The sequence below is a fragment of the Coregonus clupeaformis genome, unplaced genomic scaffold (genome assembly GCF_020615455.1).
Source record: "Coregonus clupeaformis isolate EN_2021a unplaced genomic scaffold, ASM2061545v1 scaf0044, whole genome shotgun sequence".
NCBI lineage: Eukaryota > Metazoa > Chordata > Actinopteri > Salmoniformes > Salmonidae > Coregonus > Coregonus clupeaformis.
This window is the reverse complement of record NW_025533499.1, coordinates 975204-990154: the sequence shown is the minus strand read 5'-3', so window position 1 is coordinate 990154 and position 14951 is coordinate 975204. Positions and strand designations below refer to the sequence as shown.

At 44.7% G+C, this 14951-nt stretch overlaps 1 protein-coding gene across 1 annotated transcript in view; it reads right to left on the bottom strand.

Moving 5' to 3' along the window:
• LOC121555704 (pleckstrin homology domain interacting protein) overlaps positions 1-14951 on the bottom strand; it is a 172143-nt gene that overhangs the window by 85328 nt on the left and 71864 nt on the right. The window contains exons 19-22 of the mRNA XM_045212715.1: positions 12023-12139; positions 11067-11229; positions 10860-10959; positions 3682-3828 (exon numbers count right to left, since the gene is read on the bottom strand). Of these exons, the coding sequence (XP_045068650.1) occupies positions 3682-3828; positions 10860-10959; positions 11067-11229; positions 12023-12139 (527 nt within the window). The remainder of the gene's footprint in view (positions 1-3681; positions 3829-10859; positions 10960-11066; positions 11230-12022; positions 12140-14951) is intronic.

Here is a 14951-nt window from a genome sequence, read left to right as displayed (position 1 = left end):
AGCCTATATTAATACCACAGGCCTCTATTAATACAACTATTAATATCACAGGCCTCTATTAATACCACTATTAATACCTCTATTAATACCACTATTAATACCACAGGTCTCTATTAATACCACAGGCCTCTATTAATACCACAGGCCTCTATTAATACCACTATTAATACCACAAGCCTATATTAATACCACAGGCCTCTATTAATACAACTATTAATATCACAGGCCTCTATTAATACCACTATTAATACCACAGGCCTCTATTAATACCACTATTAATACCACAGGCCTCTATTAATACCACTATTAATACCACAGGAATATATTAATACCAATATTAATACCTCTATTAATACCACTATTAATACCACAGGCCTCTATTAATACCACTATTAATACCACAGGCCTCTATTAATACCACTATTAATACCACAGGCCTCTATTAATACCACTATTAATACCACAGGCCTCTATTAATACCACAGGCCTATATTAATACCACTATTAATACCACAGGCCTCTATTAATACCACTATTAATACCATTATTAATACCACAGGCCTCTATTAATAGCACTATTAATAGCACTATTAATACCACAGGCCTCTATTAATACCACTATTAATACCTATATTAATACCTCTATTAATACCTCTATTAATACCACAGGCCTCTATTAATAGCACTATTAATAGCACTATTAATACCACAGGCCTCTATTAATACCACTATTAATACCTCTATTAATACCACTATTAATACCACAGGCCTCTATTAATACCACTATTAATACCACAGGAATATATTAATACCAATATTAATACCTCTATTAATACCACAGGCCTCTATTAATACCACTATTAATACCATTATTAATACCACAGGCCTCTATTAATAGCACTATTAATAGCACTATTAATACCACAGGCCTCTATTAATACCACTATTAATACCTATATTAATACCTCTATTAATACCACAGGCCTCTATTAATAGCACTATTAATAGCACTATTAATACCACAGGCCTCTATTAATACCACTATTAATACCTCTATTAATACCACTATTAATACCACAGGTCTCTATTAATACCACAGGCCTCTATTAATACCACTATTAATACCACAAGCCTATATTAATACCACAGGCCTCTATTAATACAACTATTAATATCACAGGCCTCTATTAATACCACTATTAATACCTCTATTAATACCACTATTAATACCACAGGTCTCTATTAATACCACAGGCCTCTATTAATACCACAGGCCTCTATTAATACCACTATTAATACCACAAGCCTATATTAATACCACAGGCCTCTATTAATACAACTATTAATATCACAGGCCTCTATTAATACCACTATTAATACCACAGGCCTCTATTAATACCACTATTAATACCACAGGCCTCTATTAATACCACTATTAATACCACAGGAATATATTAATACCAATATTAATACACTCTATTAATACCACTATTAATACCACAGGCCCTCTATTAATACCACTATTAATACCACAGGCCTCTATTAATACCACTATTAATACCACAGGCCTCTATTAATACCACTATTAATACCACAGGCCTCTATTAATACCACAGGCCTATATTAATACCACTATTAATACCACAGGCCTATATTAATACCACTATTAATACCACAGGCCTCTATTAATACCACTATTAATACCATTATTAATACCACAGGCCTCTATTAATAGCACTATTAATAGCACTATTAATACCACAGGCCTCTATTAATACCACTATTAATACCTATATTAATACCTCTATTAATACCACAGGCCTCTATTAATAGCACTATTAATAGCACTATTAATACCACAGGCCTCTATTAATACCACTATTAATACCTCTATTAATACCACTATTAATACCACAGGCCTCTATTAATACCACTATTAATACCACAGGAATATATTAATACCAATATTAATACCTCTATTAATACCACAGGCCTCTATTAATACCACTATTAATACCATTATTAATACCACAGGCCTCTATTAATAGCACTATTAATAGCACTATTAATACCACAGGCCTCTATTAATACCACTATTAATACCTATATTAATACCTCTATTAATACCACAGGCCTCTATTAATAGCACTATTAATAGCACTATTAATACCACAGGCCTCTATTAATACCACTATTAATACCTCTATTAATACCACTATTAATACCACAGGTCTCTATTAATACCACAGGCCTCTATTAATACCACAGGCCTCTATTAATACCACTATTAATACCACAAGCCTATATTAATACCACAGGCCTCTATTAATACAACTATTAATATAACAGGCCTCTATTAATACCACTATTAATACCTCTATTAATACCACTATTAATACCACAGGTCTCTATTAATACCACAGGCCTCTATTAATACCACAGGCCACCACTATTAATACCACAAGCCTATATTAATACCACAGGCCTCTATTAATACAACTATTAATATCACAGGCCTCTATTAATACCACTATTAATACCACAGGCCTCTATTAATACCACTATTAATACCACAGGCCTCTATTAATACCACTATTAATACCACAGGAATATATTAATACCAATATTAATACCTCTATTAATACCACTATTAATACCACAGGCCTCTATTAATACCACTATTAATACCACAGGCCTCTATTAATACCACTATTAATACCACAGGCCTCTATTAATACCACTATTAATACCACAGGCCTCTATTAATACCACAGGCCTATATTAATACCACTATTAATACCACAGGCCTATATTAATACCACTATTAATACCACAGGCCTCTATTAATACCACTATTAATACCATTATTAATACCACAGGCCTCTATTAATAGCACTATTAATAGCACTATTAATACCACAGGCCTCTATTAATACCACTATTAATACCTATATTAATACCTCTATTAATACCACAGGCCTCTATTAATAGCACTATTAATAGCACTATTAATACCACAGGCCTCTATTAATACCACTATTAATACCTCTATTAATACCACTATTAATACCACAGGCCTCTATTAATACCACTATTAATACCACAGGAATATATTAATACCAATATTAATACCTCTATTAATACCACTATTAATACCACAGGCCTCTATTAATACCACTATTAATACCACAGGCCTCTATTAATACCACTATTAATACCACAGGCCTCTATTAATACCACAGGCCTATATTAATACCACTATTAATACCACAGGCCTATATTAATACCACTATTAATACCACTATTAATACCACAGGCCTCTATTAATACCATTATTAATACCATTATTAATACCACAGGCCTCTATTAATAGCACTATTAATAGCACTATTAATACCACAGGCCTCTATTAATACCACTATTAATACCTATATTAATACCTCTATTAATACCACAGGCCTCTATTAATACCACTATTAATACCTCTATTAATACCACAGGCCTCTATTAATACCACAGGCCTCTATTAATACCACTATTAATACCACAGGACTCTATTATTACCACTATTAATACCACTATTAATACCACTACTAACTGGCCTCTAGTTTTTACATGAATTTCATAACTCCTGCAGTCAACTCCTCGAAGCTCTTCAGTGTCAACAACAACAGGCCGTACCTCTGAGATGCTGTCGCTGTCATCTTCATCTTCGGCTACCTCAGCGCTCTGACGACTCGTCTCCTCCACGGCCGCACGTGTCTGGTAGCCATGGTTACCATGACTCCTCCTCCCCTCCTCCGCCCCTACACACTCTGGAGAGGGGAACTGAAAGAGACAGAGAAAATAGGAACTTTATGTATCTTGGGAGGTGTTAATGTGCTCTCTCTGTATATACAGTACCAGTCAAAAGTTTGGACACACCTACTCATTCCAGGGTTTTTCTTTATTTTTACTATTTTCTACATTGTAGAATAATAGTGAAGACATCAACACTATGAAATAACACATATGGAATCATGTAGTAACCAAAACAGTGTTAAACATCAAAATATATTATATATTTGAGATTCTTCAAATAGCCACCCTTTGCCTTGATGACAGCTTTGCACACTCTTGGCATTCTCTCAACCAGCTTCATGAGGTAGTCACCTGGAATGTATTTCAATTAACAGGTGTGCCTTGTTAAAAGTTAATTTGTGGATTTCTTTCCTTCTTAATGCGTTTCAGTCAATCAGTTGTGTTGTGACAAGGTAGGTGGGGTATACAGAAGATAGCCCTATTTGGTAAAAGACCAAGTCCATATTATGGCAAGAACAGCTCAAATAAGCAAAGCGAAACGACAGTCCATCATTACTTTAAGACATGAAGGTCAATCAATAAGGTAGATTTCAAGAACTGGAATGAGTAGGTGTGTCCAAACCTTTGACTGGTTCTGTAGCTGGACAGTGTGTTAATGTGCTCTCTCTGTGTAGCTGGACAGTGTGTGTTAATGTGTTCTCTCTGTGTAGCTGGACAGTGTGTGTTAATGTGTTCTCTCTGTGTAGCTGGACAGTGTGTGTTAATGTGTTCTCTCTGTGTAGCTGGACAGTGTGTGTTAATGTGTTCTCTCTGTGTAGCTGGACAGTGTGTGTTAATGTGTTCTCTCTGTGTAGCTGGACAGTGTGTGTTAATGTGCTCTCTCTGTGTAGCTGGACAGTGTGTGTTAATGTGCTCTCTCTGTGTAGCTGGACAGTGTGTGTTAATGTGTTCTCTCTGTGTAGCTGGACAGTGTGTTAATGTGTTCTCTCTGTGTAGCTGGACAGTGTGTGTTAATGTGTTCTCTCTGTGTAGGTGGACAGTGTGTGTTAATGTGCTCTCTCTGTGTAGCTGGACAGTGTGTGTTAATGTGCTCTCTCTGTGTAGCTGGACAGTGTGTGTTAATGTGCTCTCTCTGTGTAGCTGGACAGTGTGTGTTAATGTGTTCTCTCTGTGTAGCTGGACAGTGTGTGTTAATGTGCTCTCTCTGTGTAGCTGGACAGTGTGTGTTAATGTGCTCTCTCTGTGTAGCTGGACAGTGTGTGTTAATGTGCTCTCTCTGTGTAGCTGGACAGTGTGTGTTAATGTGCTCTCTCTGTGTAGCTGGACAGTGTGTGTTAATGTGCTCGCTCTGTGTAGCTGGACAGTGCGTGGGTGATACCTTGTTCTCTCTGTGTAGCTGGACAGTGCGTGGGTGATACCTTGTTCTCTCTGTGTAGGTGGACAGTGTGTGGGTGATTCCTTGCTCTCTCTGTGTAGCTGGACAGTGCGTGGGTGATACCTTGCTCTCTCTGTGTAGCTGGACAGTGTGTGGGTGATACCTTGCTCTCTCTGTGTAGCTGGACAGTGCGTGGGTGATACCTTGCTCTCTCTGTGTAGCTGGACAGTGCGTGGGTGATACCTTGCTCTCTCTGTGTAGCTGGACAGTGCGTGGGTGATACCTTGCTCTCTCTGTGTAGCTGGACAGTGCGTGGGTGATACCTTGCTCTCTCTGTGTAGCTGGACAGTGCGTGGGTGATACCTTGCTCTCTCTGTGTAGCTGGACAGTGCGTGGGTGATACCTTGCTCTCTCTGTGTAGCTGGACAGTGCGTGGGTGATACCTTGCTCTCTCTGTGTAGGTGGACAGTGCGTGGGTGATACCTTGTTCTCTCTGTGTAGCTGGACAGTGCGTGGGTGATACCTTGTTCTCTCTGTGTAGCTGGACAGTGCGTGGGTGATACCTTGCTCTCTCTGTGTAGCTGGACAGTGTGTGGGTGATACCTTGCTCTCTCTGTGTAGCTGGACAGTGCGTGGGTGATACCTTGTTCTCTCTGTGTAGCTGGACAGTGCGTGGGTGATACCTTGCTCTCTCTGTGTAGGTGGACAGTGCGTGGGTGATACCTTGCTCTCTCTGTGTAGGTGGACAGTGCGTGGGTGATACCTTGCTCTCTCTGTGTAGCTGGACAGTGTGTGGGTGATACCTTGTTCTCTCTGTGTAGCTGGACAGTGCGTGGGTGATACCTTGCTCTCTCTGTGTAGCTGGACAGTGCGTGGGTGATACCTTGTTATCTCTGTGTAGCTGGACAGTGTGTGGGTGATACCTTGTTCTCTCTGTGTAGCTGGACAGTGCGTGGGTGATACCTTGCTCTCTCTGTGTAGCTGGACAGTGCGTGGGTGATACCTTGCTCTCTCTGTGTAGTTGGACAGTGCGTGGGTGATACCTTGCTCTCTCTGTGTAGCTGGACAGTGTGTGGGTGACACCTTGCTCTCTCAGTGTAAATGGACAGTGCGTGGGTGATACCTTGTTCTCTCTGTGTAGCTGGACAGTGCGTGGGTGATTCCTTGCTCTCTCTGTGTAGCTGGACAGTGCGTGGGTGATACCTTGTTCTCTCTGTGTAGGTGGACAGTGCGTGGGTGATTCCTTGCTCTCTCTGTGTAGCTGGACAGTGCGTGGGTGATACCTTGTTCTCTCTGTGTAGCTGGACAGTGCGTGGGTGATACCTTGCTCTCTCTGTGTAGCTGGACAGTGCGTGGGTGATACCTTGTTCTCTCTGTGTAGGTGGACAGTGCGTGGGTGATACCTTGCTCTTTCTGTGTAGCTGGACAGTGCGTGGGTGATACCTTGTTCTCTCTGTGTAGGATGACAGTGCGTGGGTGATACCTTGCTCTCTCTGTGTAGCTGGACAGTGCGTGGGTGATACCTTGCTCTCTCTGTGTAGCTGGACAGTGCGTGGGTGATACCTTGCTCTCTCTGTGTAGCTGGACAGTGCGTGGGTGATACCTTGTTCTCTCTGTGTAGGTGGACAGTGCGTGGGTGATTCCTTGCTCTCTGTGTAGCTGGACAGTGCGTGGGTGATACCTTGTTCTCTCTGTGTAGGTGGACAGTGCGTGGGTGATACCTTGCTCTCTCTGTGTAGCTGGACAGTGCGTAGGGTGATACCTTTGCTCTCTCTGTGTAGCTGGACAGTGCGTGGGTGATACCTTGTTCTCTCTGTGTAGGATGACAGTGCGTGGGTGATACCTTGCTCTATCTGTGTAGCTGGACAGTGCGTGGGTGATACCTTGCTCTCTCTGTGTAGCTGGACAGTGCGTGGGTGATACCTTGCTCTCTCTGTGTAGCTGGACAGTGCGTGGGTGATACCTTGCTCTCTCTGTGTAGCTGGACAGTGCGTGGGTGATACCTTGCTCTCTCTGTGTAGCTGGACAGTGCGTGGGTGATACCTTGCTCTCTCTGTGTAGCTGGACAGTGCGTGGGTGATTCCTTGCTCTCTCTGTGTAGCTGGACAGTGCGTGGGTGATACCTTGTTCTCTCTGTGTAGCTGGACAGTGCGTGGGTGATTCCTTGCTCTCTCTGTGTAGCTGGACAGTGTGTGGGTGATACCTTGTTCTCTCTGTGTAGCTGGACAGTGCGTGGGTGATACCTTGTTCTCTCTGTGTAGGTGGACAGTGCGTGGGTGATACCTTGCTCTCTCTGTGTAGGTGGACAGTGCGTGGGTGATTCCTTGTTCTCTCTGTGTAGGTGGACAGTGCGTGGGTGATACCTTGCTCTCTCTGTGTAGCTGGACAGTGTGTGGGTGATACCTTGTTCTCTCTGTGTAGCTGGACAGTGCGTGGGTGATACCTTGTTCTCTCTGTGTAGGTGGACAGTGCGTGGGTGATACCTTGTTCTCTCTGTGTAGGTGGACAGTGCGTGGGTGATACCTTGCTCTCTCTGTGTAGCTGGACAGTGCGTGGGTGATACCTTGCTCTCTCTGTGTAGCTGGACAGTGCGTGGGTGATACCTTGTTCTCTCTGTGTAGGTGGACAGTGCGTGGGTGATACCTTGCTCTCTCTGTGTAGCTGGACAGTGTGTGGGTGATACCTTGTTCTCTCTGTGTAGCTGGACAGTGCGTGGGTGATACCTTGTTCTCTCTGTGTAGGTGGACAGTGCGTGGGTGATACCTTGTTCTCTCTGTGTAGGTGGACAGTGCGTGGGTGATACCTTGCTCTCTCTGTGTAGCTGGACAGTGCGTGGGTGATACCTTGCTCTCTCTGTGTAGCTGGACAGTGCGTGGGTGATACCTTGTTCTCTCTGTGTAGCTGGACAGTGCGTGGGTGATACCTTGCTCTCTCTGTGTAGCTGGACAGTGCGTGGGTGATACCTTGTTCTCTCTGTGTAGCTGGACAGTGCGTGGGTGATACCTTGCTCTCTCTGTGTAGCTGGACAGTGCGTGGGTGATACCTTGCTCTCTCTGTGTAGCTGGACAGTGCGTGGGTGATACCTTGCTCTCTCTGTGTAGCTGGACAGTGCGTGGGTGATACCTTGCTCTCTCTGTGTAGCTGGACAGTGCGTGGGTGATACCTTGTTCTCTCTGTGTAGCTGGACAGTGCGTGGGTGATACCTTGCTCTCTCTGTGTAGGTGGACAGTGCGTGGGTGATACCTTGCTCTCTCTGTGTAGGTGGACAGTGTGTGGGTGATACCTTGCTCTCTCTGTGTAGCTGGACAGTGCGTGGGTGATACCTTGTTCTCTCTGTGTAGCTGGACAGTGCGTGGGTGATACCTTGTTCTCTCTGTGTAGCTGGACAGTGCGTGGGTGATACCTTGTTCTCTCTGTGTAGCTGGACAGTGCGTGGGTGATACCTTGCTCTCTCTGTGTAGCTGGACAGTGCGTGGGTGATACCTTGCTCTCTCTGTGTAGGTGGACAGTGTGTGGGTGATACCTTGCTCTCTCTGTGTAGCTGGACAGTGCGTGGGTGATACCTTGTTCTCTCTGTGTAGGTGGACAGTGCGTGGGTGATTCCTTGCTCTCTCTGTGTAGCTGGACAGTGCGTGGGTGATACCTTGTTCTCTCTGTGTAGGTGGACAGTGCGTGGGTGATACCTTGCTCTCTCTGTGTAGCTGGACAGTGCGTGGGTGATACCTTGCTCTCTCTGTGTAGCTGGACAGTGCGTGGGTGATACCTTGTTCTCTCTGTGTAGGATGACAGTGCGTGGGTGATACCTTGCTCTATCTGTGTAGCTGGACAGTGCGTGGGTGATACCTTGCTCTCTCTGTGTAGCTGGACAGTGCGTGGGTGATACCTTGCTCTCTCTGTGTAGCTGGACAGTGCGTGGGTGATACCTTGCTCTCTCTGTGTAGCTGGACAGTGCGTGGGTGATACCTTGCTCTCTCTGTGTAGCTGGACAGTGCGTGGGTGATACCTTGCTCTCTCTGTGTAGCTGGACAGTGCGTGGGTGATTCCTTGCTCTCTCTGTGTAGCTGGACAGTGCGTGGGTGATACCTTGTTCTCTCTGTGTAGGTGGACAGTGCGTGGGTGATTCCTTGCTCTCTCTGTGTAGCTGGACAGTGTGTGGGTGATACCTTGTTCTCTCTGTGTAGCTGGACAGTGCGTGGGTGATACCTTGTTCTCTCTGTGTAGGTGGACAGTGCGTGGGTGATACCTTGCTCTCTCTGTGTAGGTGGACAGTGCGTGGGTGATTCCTTGTTCTCTCTGTGTAGGTGGACAGTGCGTGGGTGATACCTTGCTCTCTCTGTGTAGCTGGACAGTGTGTGGGTGATACCTTGTTCTCTCTGTGTAGCTGGACAGTGCGTGGGTGATACCTTGTTCTCTCTGTGTAGGTGGACAGTGCGTGGGTGATACCTTGTTCTCTCTGTGTAGGTGGACAGTGCGTGGGTGATACCTTGCTCTCTCTGTGTAGCTGGACAGTGCGTGGGTGATACCTTGCTCTCTCTGTGTAGCTGGACAGTGCGTGGGTGATACCTTGTTCTCTCTGTGTAGGTGGACAGTGCGTGGGTGATACCTTGCTCTCTCTGTGTAGCTGGACAGTGTGTGGGTGATACCTTGTTCTCTCTGTGTAGCTGGACAGTGCGTGGGTGATACCTTGTTCTCTCTGTGTAGGTGGACAGTGCGTGGGTGATACCTTGTTCTCTCTGTGTAGGTGGACAGTGCGTGGGTGATACCTTGCTCTCTCTGTGTAGCTGGACAGTGCGTGGGTGATACCTTGCTCTCTCTGTGTAGCTGGACAGTGCGTGGGTGATACCTTGTTCTCTCTGTGTAGCTGGACAGTGCGTGGGTGATACCTTGCTCTCTCTGTGTAGCTGGACAGTGCGTGGGTGATACCTTGCTCTCTCTGTGTAGCTGGACAGTGCGTGGGTGATACCTTGCTCTCTCTGTGTAGCTGGACAGTGCGTGGGTGATACCTTGCTCTCTCTGTGTAGCTGGACAGTGCGTGGGTGATACCTTGTTCTCTCTGTGTAGGTGGACAGTGCGTGGGTGATACCTTGCTCTCTCTGTGTAGCTGGACAGTGCGTGGGTGATACCTTGCTCTCTCTGTGTAGCTGGACAGTGCGTGGGTGATACCTTGCTCTCTCTGTGTAGCTGGACAGTGCGTGGGTGATACCTTGTTCTCTCTGTGTAGCTGGACAGTGCGTGGGTGATACCTTGTTCTCTCTGTGTAGCTGGACAGTGTGTGGGTGATACCTTGTTCTCTCTGTGTAGCTGGACAGTGCGTGGGTGATACCTTGCTCTCTCTGTGTAGCTGGACAGTGCGTGGGTGATACCTTGCTCTCTCTGTGTAGCTGGACAGTGCGTGGGTGATACCTTGCTCTCTCTGTGTAGCTGGACAGTGCGTGGGTGATACCTTGCTCTCTCTGTGTAGCTGGACAGTGCGTGGGTGATACCTTGCTCTCTCTGTGTAGCTGGACAGTGCGTGGGTGATACCTTGTTCTCTCTGTGTAGCTGGACAGTGCGTGGGTGATACCTTGTTCTCTCTGTGTAGCTGGACAGTGCGTGGGTGATACCTTGTTCTCTCTGTGTAGCTGGACAGTGCGTGGGTGATACCTTGCTCTCTCTGTGTAGCTGGACAGTGCGTGGGTGATACCTTGCTCTCTCTGTGTAGCTGGACAGTGCGTGGCCTCCTCTCTGATCTGTAGACACTGATCTCCTCTTCTCCTTTAGCCTCCCTCCAGTTCAGCTGTCTCCTACACACAACACACAACACATCACACTTTTGAGGACTCTGTGAGTGTGTGTGTGTGTGAGTGTGTGTGAGTGTGTGTGTGTGTGTGTGTGTGAGTGTGTGTGTTACCTGAGCACAGCGTCCCCCAGCTCAGGGACCAGTACCCTCCTGCTCCATGCTACCAGGTCTGTCTCTGTGGCCATCTGGCTCCGGGGGGCGTTGCTGTGCATCTGTCTCACCCCCTCGATCTGACCGCTGCGACGCAGACCCACGTTGGGGGGGGAGTGAACCTCTGAGGGGGGAGGGGGGGGGGGGTTAGCACCAAAGGCATCCAATTTTAGTCCTGTGTAGAAGCAACTGGGTGTAAAGGCTTGACTCAAATAATGAACTGACTCGGCTAGCCCTGGTGTGTCTGTGCGTCTGCGGGTGTCTACCTCTACTGTGTGTGTCGGTGTGTGTGTGTGTGTGTACCTCTACTGTGTGTGTCGGTGTGTGTGTGTGTGTGTACCTCTACTGTGTGTGTCGGTGTGTGTGTGTGTGTACCTCTACTGTGTGTGTATGTGTGTGTGTACCTCTACTGTGTGTGTGTGTGTGTGTGTACCTCTACTGTGTGTGTGTGTGTGTGTGTGTGTGTGTGTGTGTGTGTGTGTGTGTGTGTGTGTGTGTGTACCTCTACTGTGTGTGTGTGTGTGTGTACCTCTACTGTGTGTGTGTGTGTGTGTGTGTGTGTGTGTGTGGTACCTCTACTGTGTGTGTGTGTGTGTGTGTGTGTGTGTGTGTGTGTGTGACCTCTACTGTGTGTGTGTGTGTGTGTGTGTGTGTGTGTGTGTGTGTACCTCTACTGTGTGTGTGTGTGTGTGTGTACCTCTACTGTGTGTGTGTGTGTGTGTGTGTGTGTGTGTGTGTGTGTGTGTACCTCTACTGTGTGTGTCGGTGTGTGTGTGTGTACCTCTACTGTGTGTGTCGGTGTGTGTGTGTGTACCTCTACTGTGTGTGTCGGTGTCTGTGTGTGTACCTCTACTGTGTGTGTCGGTGTGTGTGTGTGTACCTCTACTGTGTGTGTCGGTGTGTGTGTGTGTGTGTACCTCTACTGTGTGTGTCGGTTGACAGTCTCTGGTCCTGCTCCTGCTGCAGTCTGTGAATCATGTTGTCTAGAGGAGACGCTCCTTCAACAGCCTGTTCACTGACCACCTGGTTCAGACCTGACACCGAGAGAGACACAGAGAGAGAGAGAGAGAGAGAGAGAGAGAGAGAGAGAGAGAGAGAGAGAGAGAGAGAGAGAGAGAGAGCAAAGAGAGAGACAGCGAAAGAGAGACAGAGAGAGAGACAGCGAAAGAGTCAGAGAAACAACGAGAGCGAGAGAGAGAGAGAGAGAGAGAGAGAGAGACAAAGAGAGAGAGAGAGAGAGAGAGACAGAGAGAGAGAGACACAAAGAGAGACACAGAGAGAGAGAGAAAGAGAGACAGCGAGAGAGAGACAGAGAGAGAGACAGCGAAAGAGTCAGAGAAACAAAGAGAGCGAGAGAGAGAGAGACAGAGAGAGAGACACAAAGAGAGAGAGAGACACAAAGAGAGAGAGAGAGAGAGACACACAAAGAGAGAGAGAGAGAGAGAGAGAGAGACACAAAGAGAGAGACAGAGAGAGACAGAGAGAGAGACACAAAGAGAGAGACAGAGAGAGACACAAAGACAGAGAGAGACACAAAGACAGAGAGACACAAAGAGAGCGAGAGACACAAAGAGAGAGAGAGACAAAGAGAGAGACAGAGAGAGACACAAAGACAGAGAGAGACACAAAGAGAGAGACAGAGAAAGACACAAAGAGAGAGAGAGAGAGAGACACAAAGAGAGAGACAGAGAGAGACACAAAGAGAGAGACACAAAGAGAGAGACAGAGATATGTTTAATGTATACAGTGGGGTCCATAATTATTGATAAAGATGTATTAAATAAATAATTCAAATACTGAGCAATATTGTATGCTCCAAAACATGTGGAAATGATATTATTTTATACTAATGCAAATGCTCAGAGAAAGAGATTGTTTAACAAGTAATGTTTTTTCTCTCAAAAAGTTAAGGGTCAAAATGATTGAAACCCCTGTTTTCAAAACCTCCCCCTGTCAGGGTAACAGCACTGAGCCTTTTTCTAAAATGTTTTATGCCCTCTTCAATTCAAACCATAGGTTTTCAATGGCTTTCATGTCTGGAGACTCAAATCAAATCACATTGTATTTGTCACATGCGCCGAATACAACAGGGGTAGACTTTACAGCGAAATGCTCACTTACTTCCTGACGAGCCCTTAAAAGGAAACAGTAACACAATAAAATAATAACGAGGCTACAGAGAGAGAAAGGGTTACAGAGAGAGAAAGGGTTACAGAGAGAGAAAGGGTTACAGAGAGAGAAAGGGTTACAGCCTGAATTCCAAATGGATAAAATAGAAAATGTGTGTCACTGATTTACACACAACACCCCATGATGTCAAAGTGGAATTTTGTTTGTTGAATATTTCAAAAATTAATTTTAAAAAATGAACGCTGAAATGTCTTTAGTCAATAAGTATTCAACCCCTTTGTTATGGCAAACCTAAGTAAGTTCAGGAGTAGAAATGTGCTAAACAAGTCACATAATAAGTTGCATGGACTCACTCTGTGTTCTATAATAATAGTGTTTAACATGATTTCTGAATGACTACCCCATCTCTGTACCCACACATACAATTATCTGTAAGGTCCCTCAGTCGAGCAGTGAATTTCAACCACAAAGACCTGTGAGGTTTTCCAATGTCTTGCAAAGAAGGGCACCTATTGATAGATGGGTAAAAAATAAATAAAAATACGCTGAATATCCCTTTGAGCATGGTGAAGTTATTAATTACACTTTGGATGGTGTATCAATACACCCAGTCACTACAAAGATAGACGTCCTTCCTAACTCAGTTGCTGGGGAGGAAGGAAACCGCTCAGAGATTTCACCATGAGGCCAATGGTGACTTTAAAACAGTTACAGAGTTTAATGGCTGTGATAGGAGAAAACTGAGGATGGATCAACAACATTGTAGTTACTCCACAATGCTAACCTAAATGATAGAGTGAAAAGAAGGAAGTCTGCAAATAATACAAATATTCCAAAACATGCATCCTGTTTGCAACAAGGCACACTTAAGTAATACTGCCAAAAATGTGGCAAAAAAAGCAAGAACTGTTTGTCCTGAATAGAAAGTGTTATGTTTGGGGCAAATCCAACAACACATCACTGAGTACCACTCTTCATGTTTTCCAGCATGGTGGTGGCTGCATCATGTTATGGGTGTGCTTGTCATCGTTAAGGACTAGGGATTGTTTTAGGATAAAAAGAAACGGAATAGAGCTAAGCACAGACAAAATCCTAGAGGAAAACCTGGTTCAGTCTGCTTTCCAACAGACACTGGGAGACAGTCGCCTTTCAGCAGAACAATAACCTAAAACACAAGTCCAAATCTACACTGGAGTTGCTAACCAAGACGACATTGAATGTTCCTGAGTGGCTAGTTACAGTTTTGACTTAATTCGGCTTGAAAATCTAATGTCAAGACCTGGAAATGGCTGTCTAGCAATGATCAACAACCAACTTGACAGAGCTTGAAGAATTTCTAAAAGAATAAATGGGCAAATATTGCACCATCCTGGTGTGCAAAGCTCTTAGAGACTTACCCAGAAAGACTCACAGCTGTAATCGCTGCCAAAGGTGCTTCTAACATGTATTGACTAATCAAGATATATTAGTGCTTTGACATTCCAGAGTATTTTCTGTAGATCGTTGACCAAAAATGACAATTCAATCAATTTTAAATCAGGGCCTAAAACAAACTTTTTTTGCATTCCAGCCAGATAACGAAAATCTACCAGCCACTCTTGATTTTTTACCACCCAAAATATTTGTTTTACCACAATATGCTTGGTAATGTTTCAATGTATTATTTGTATTACTGGTAAGAGGTAATGTGGTATATTGCTCAATTAAATGTAATAG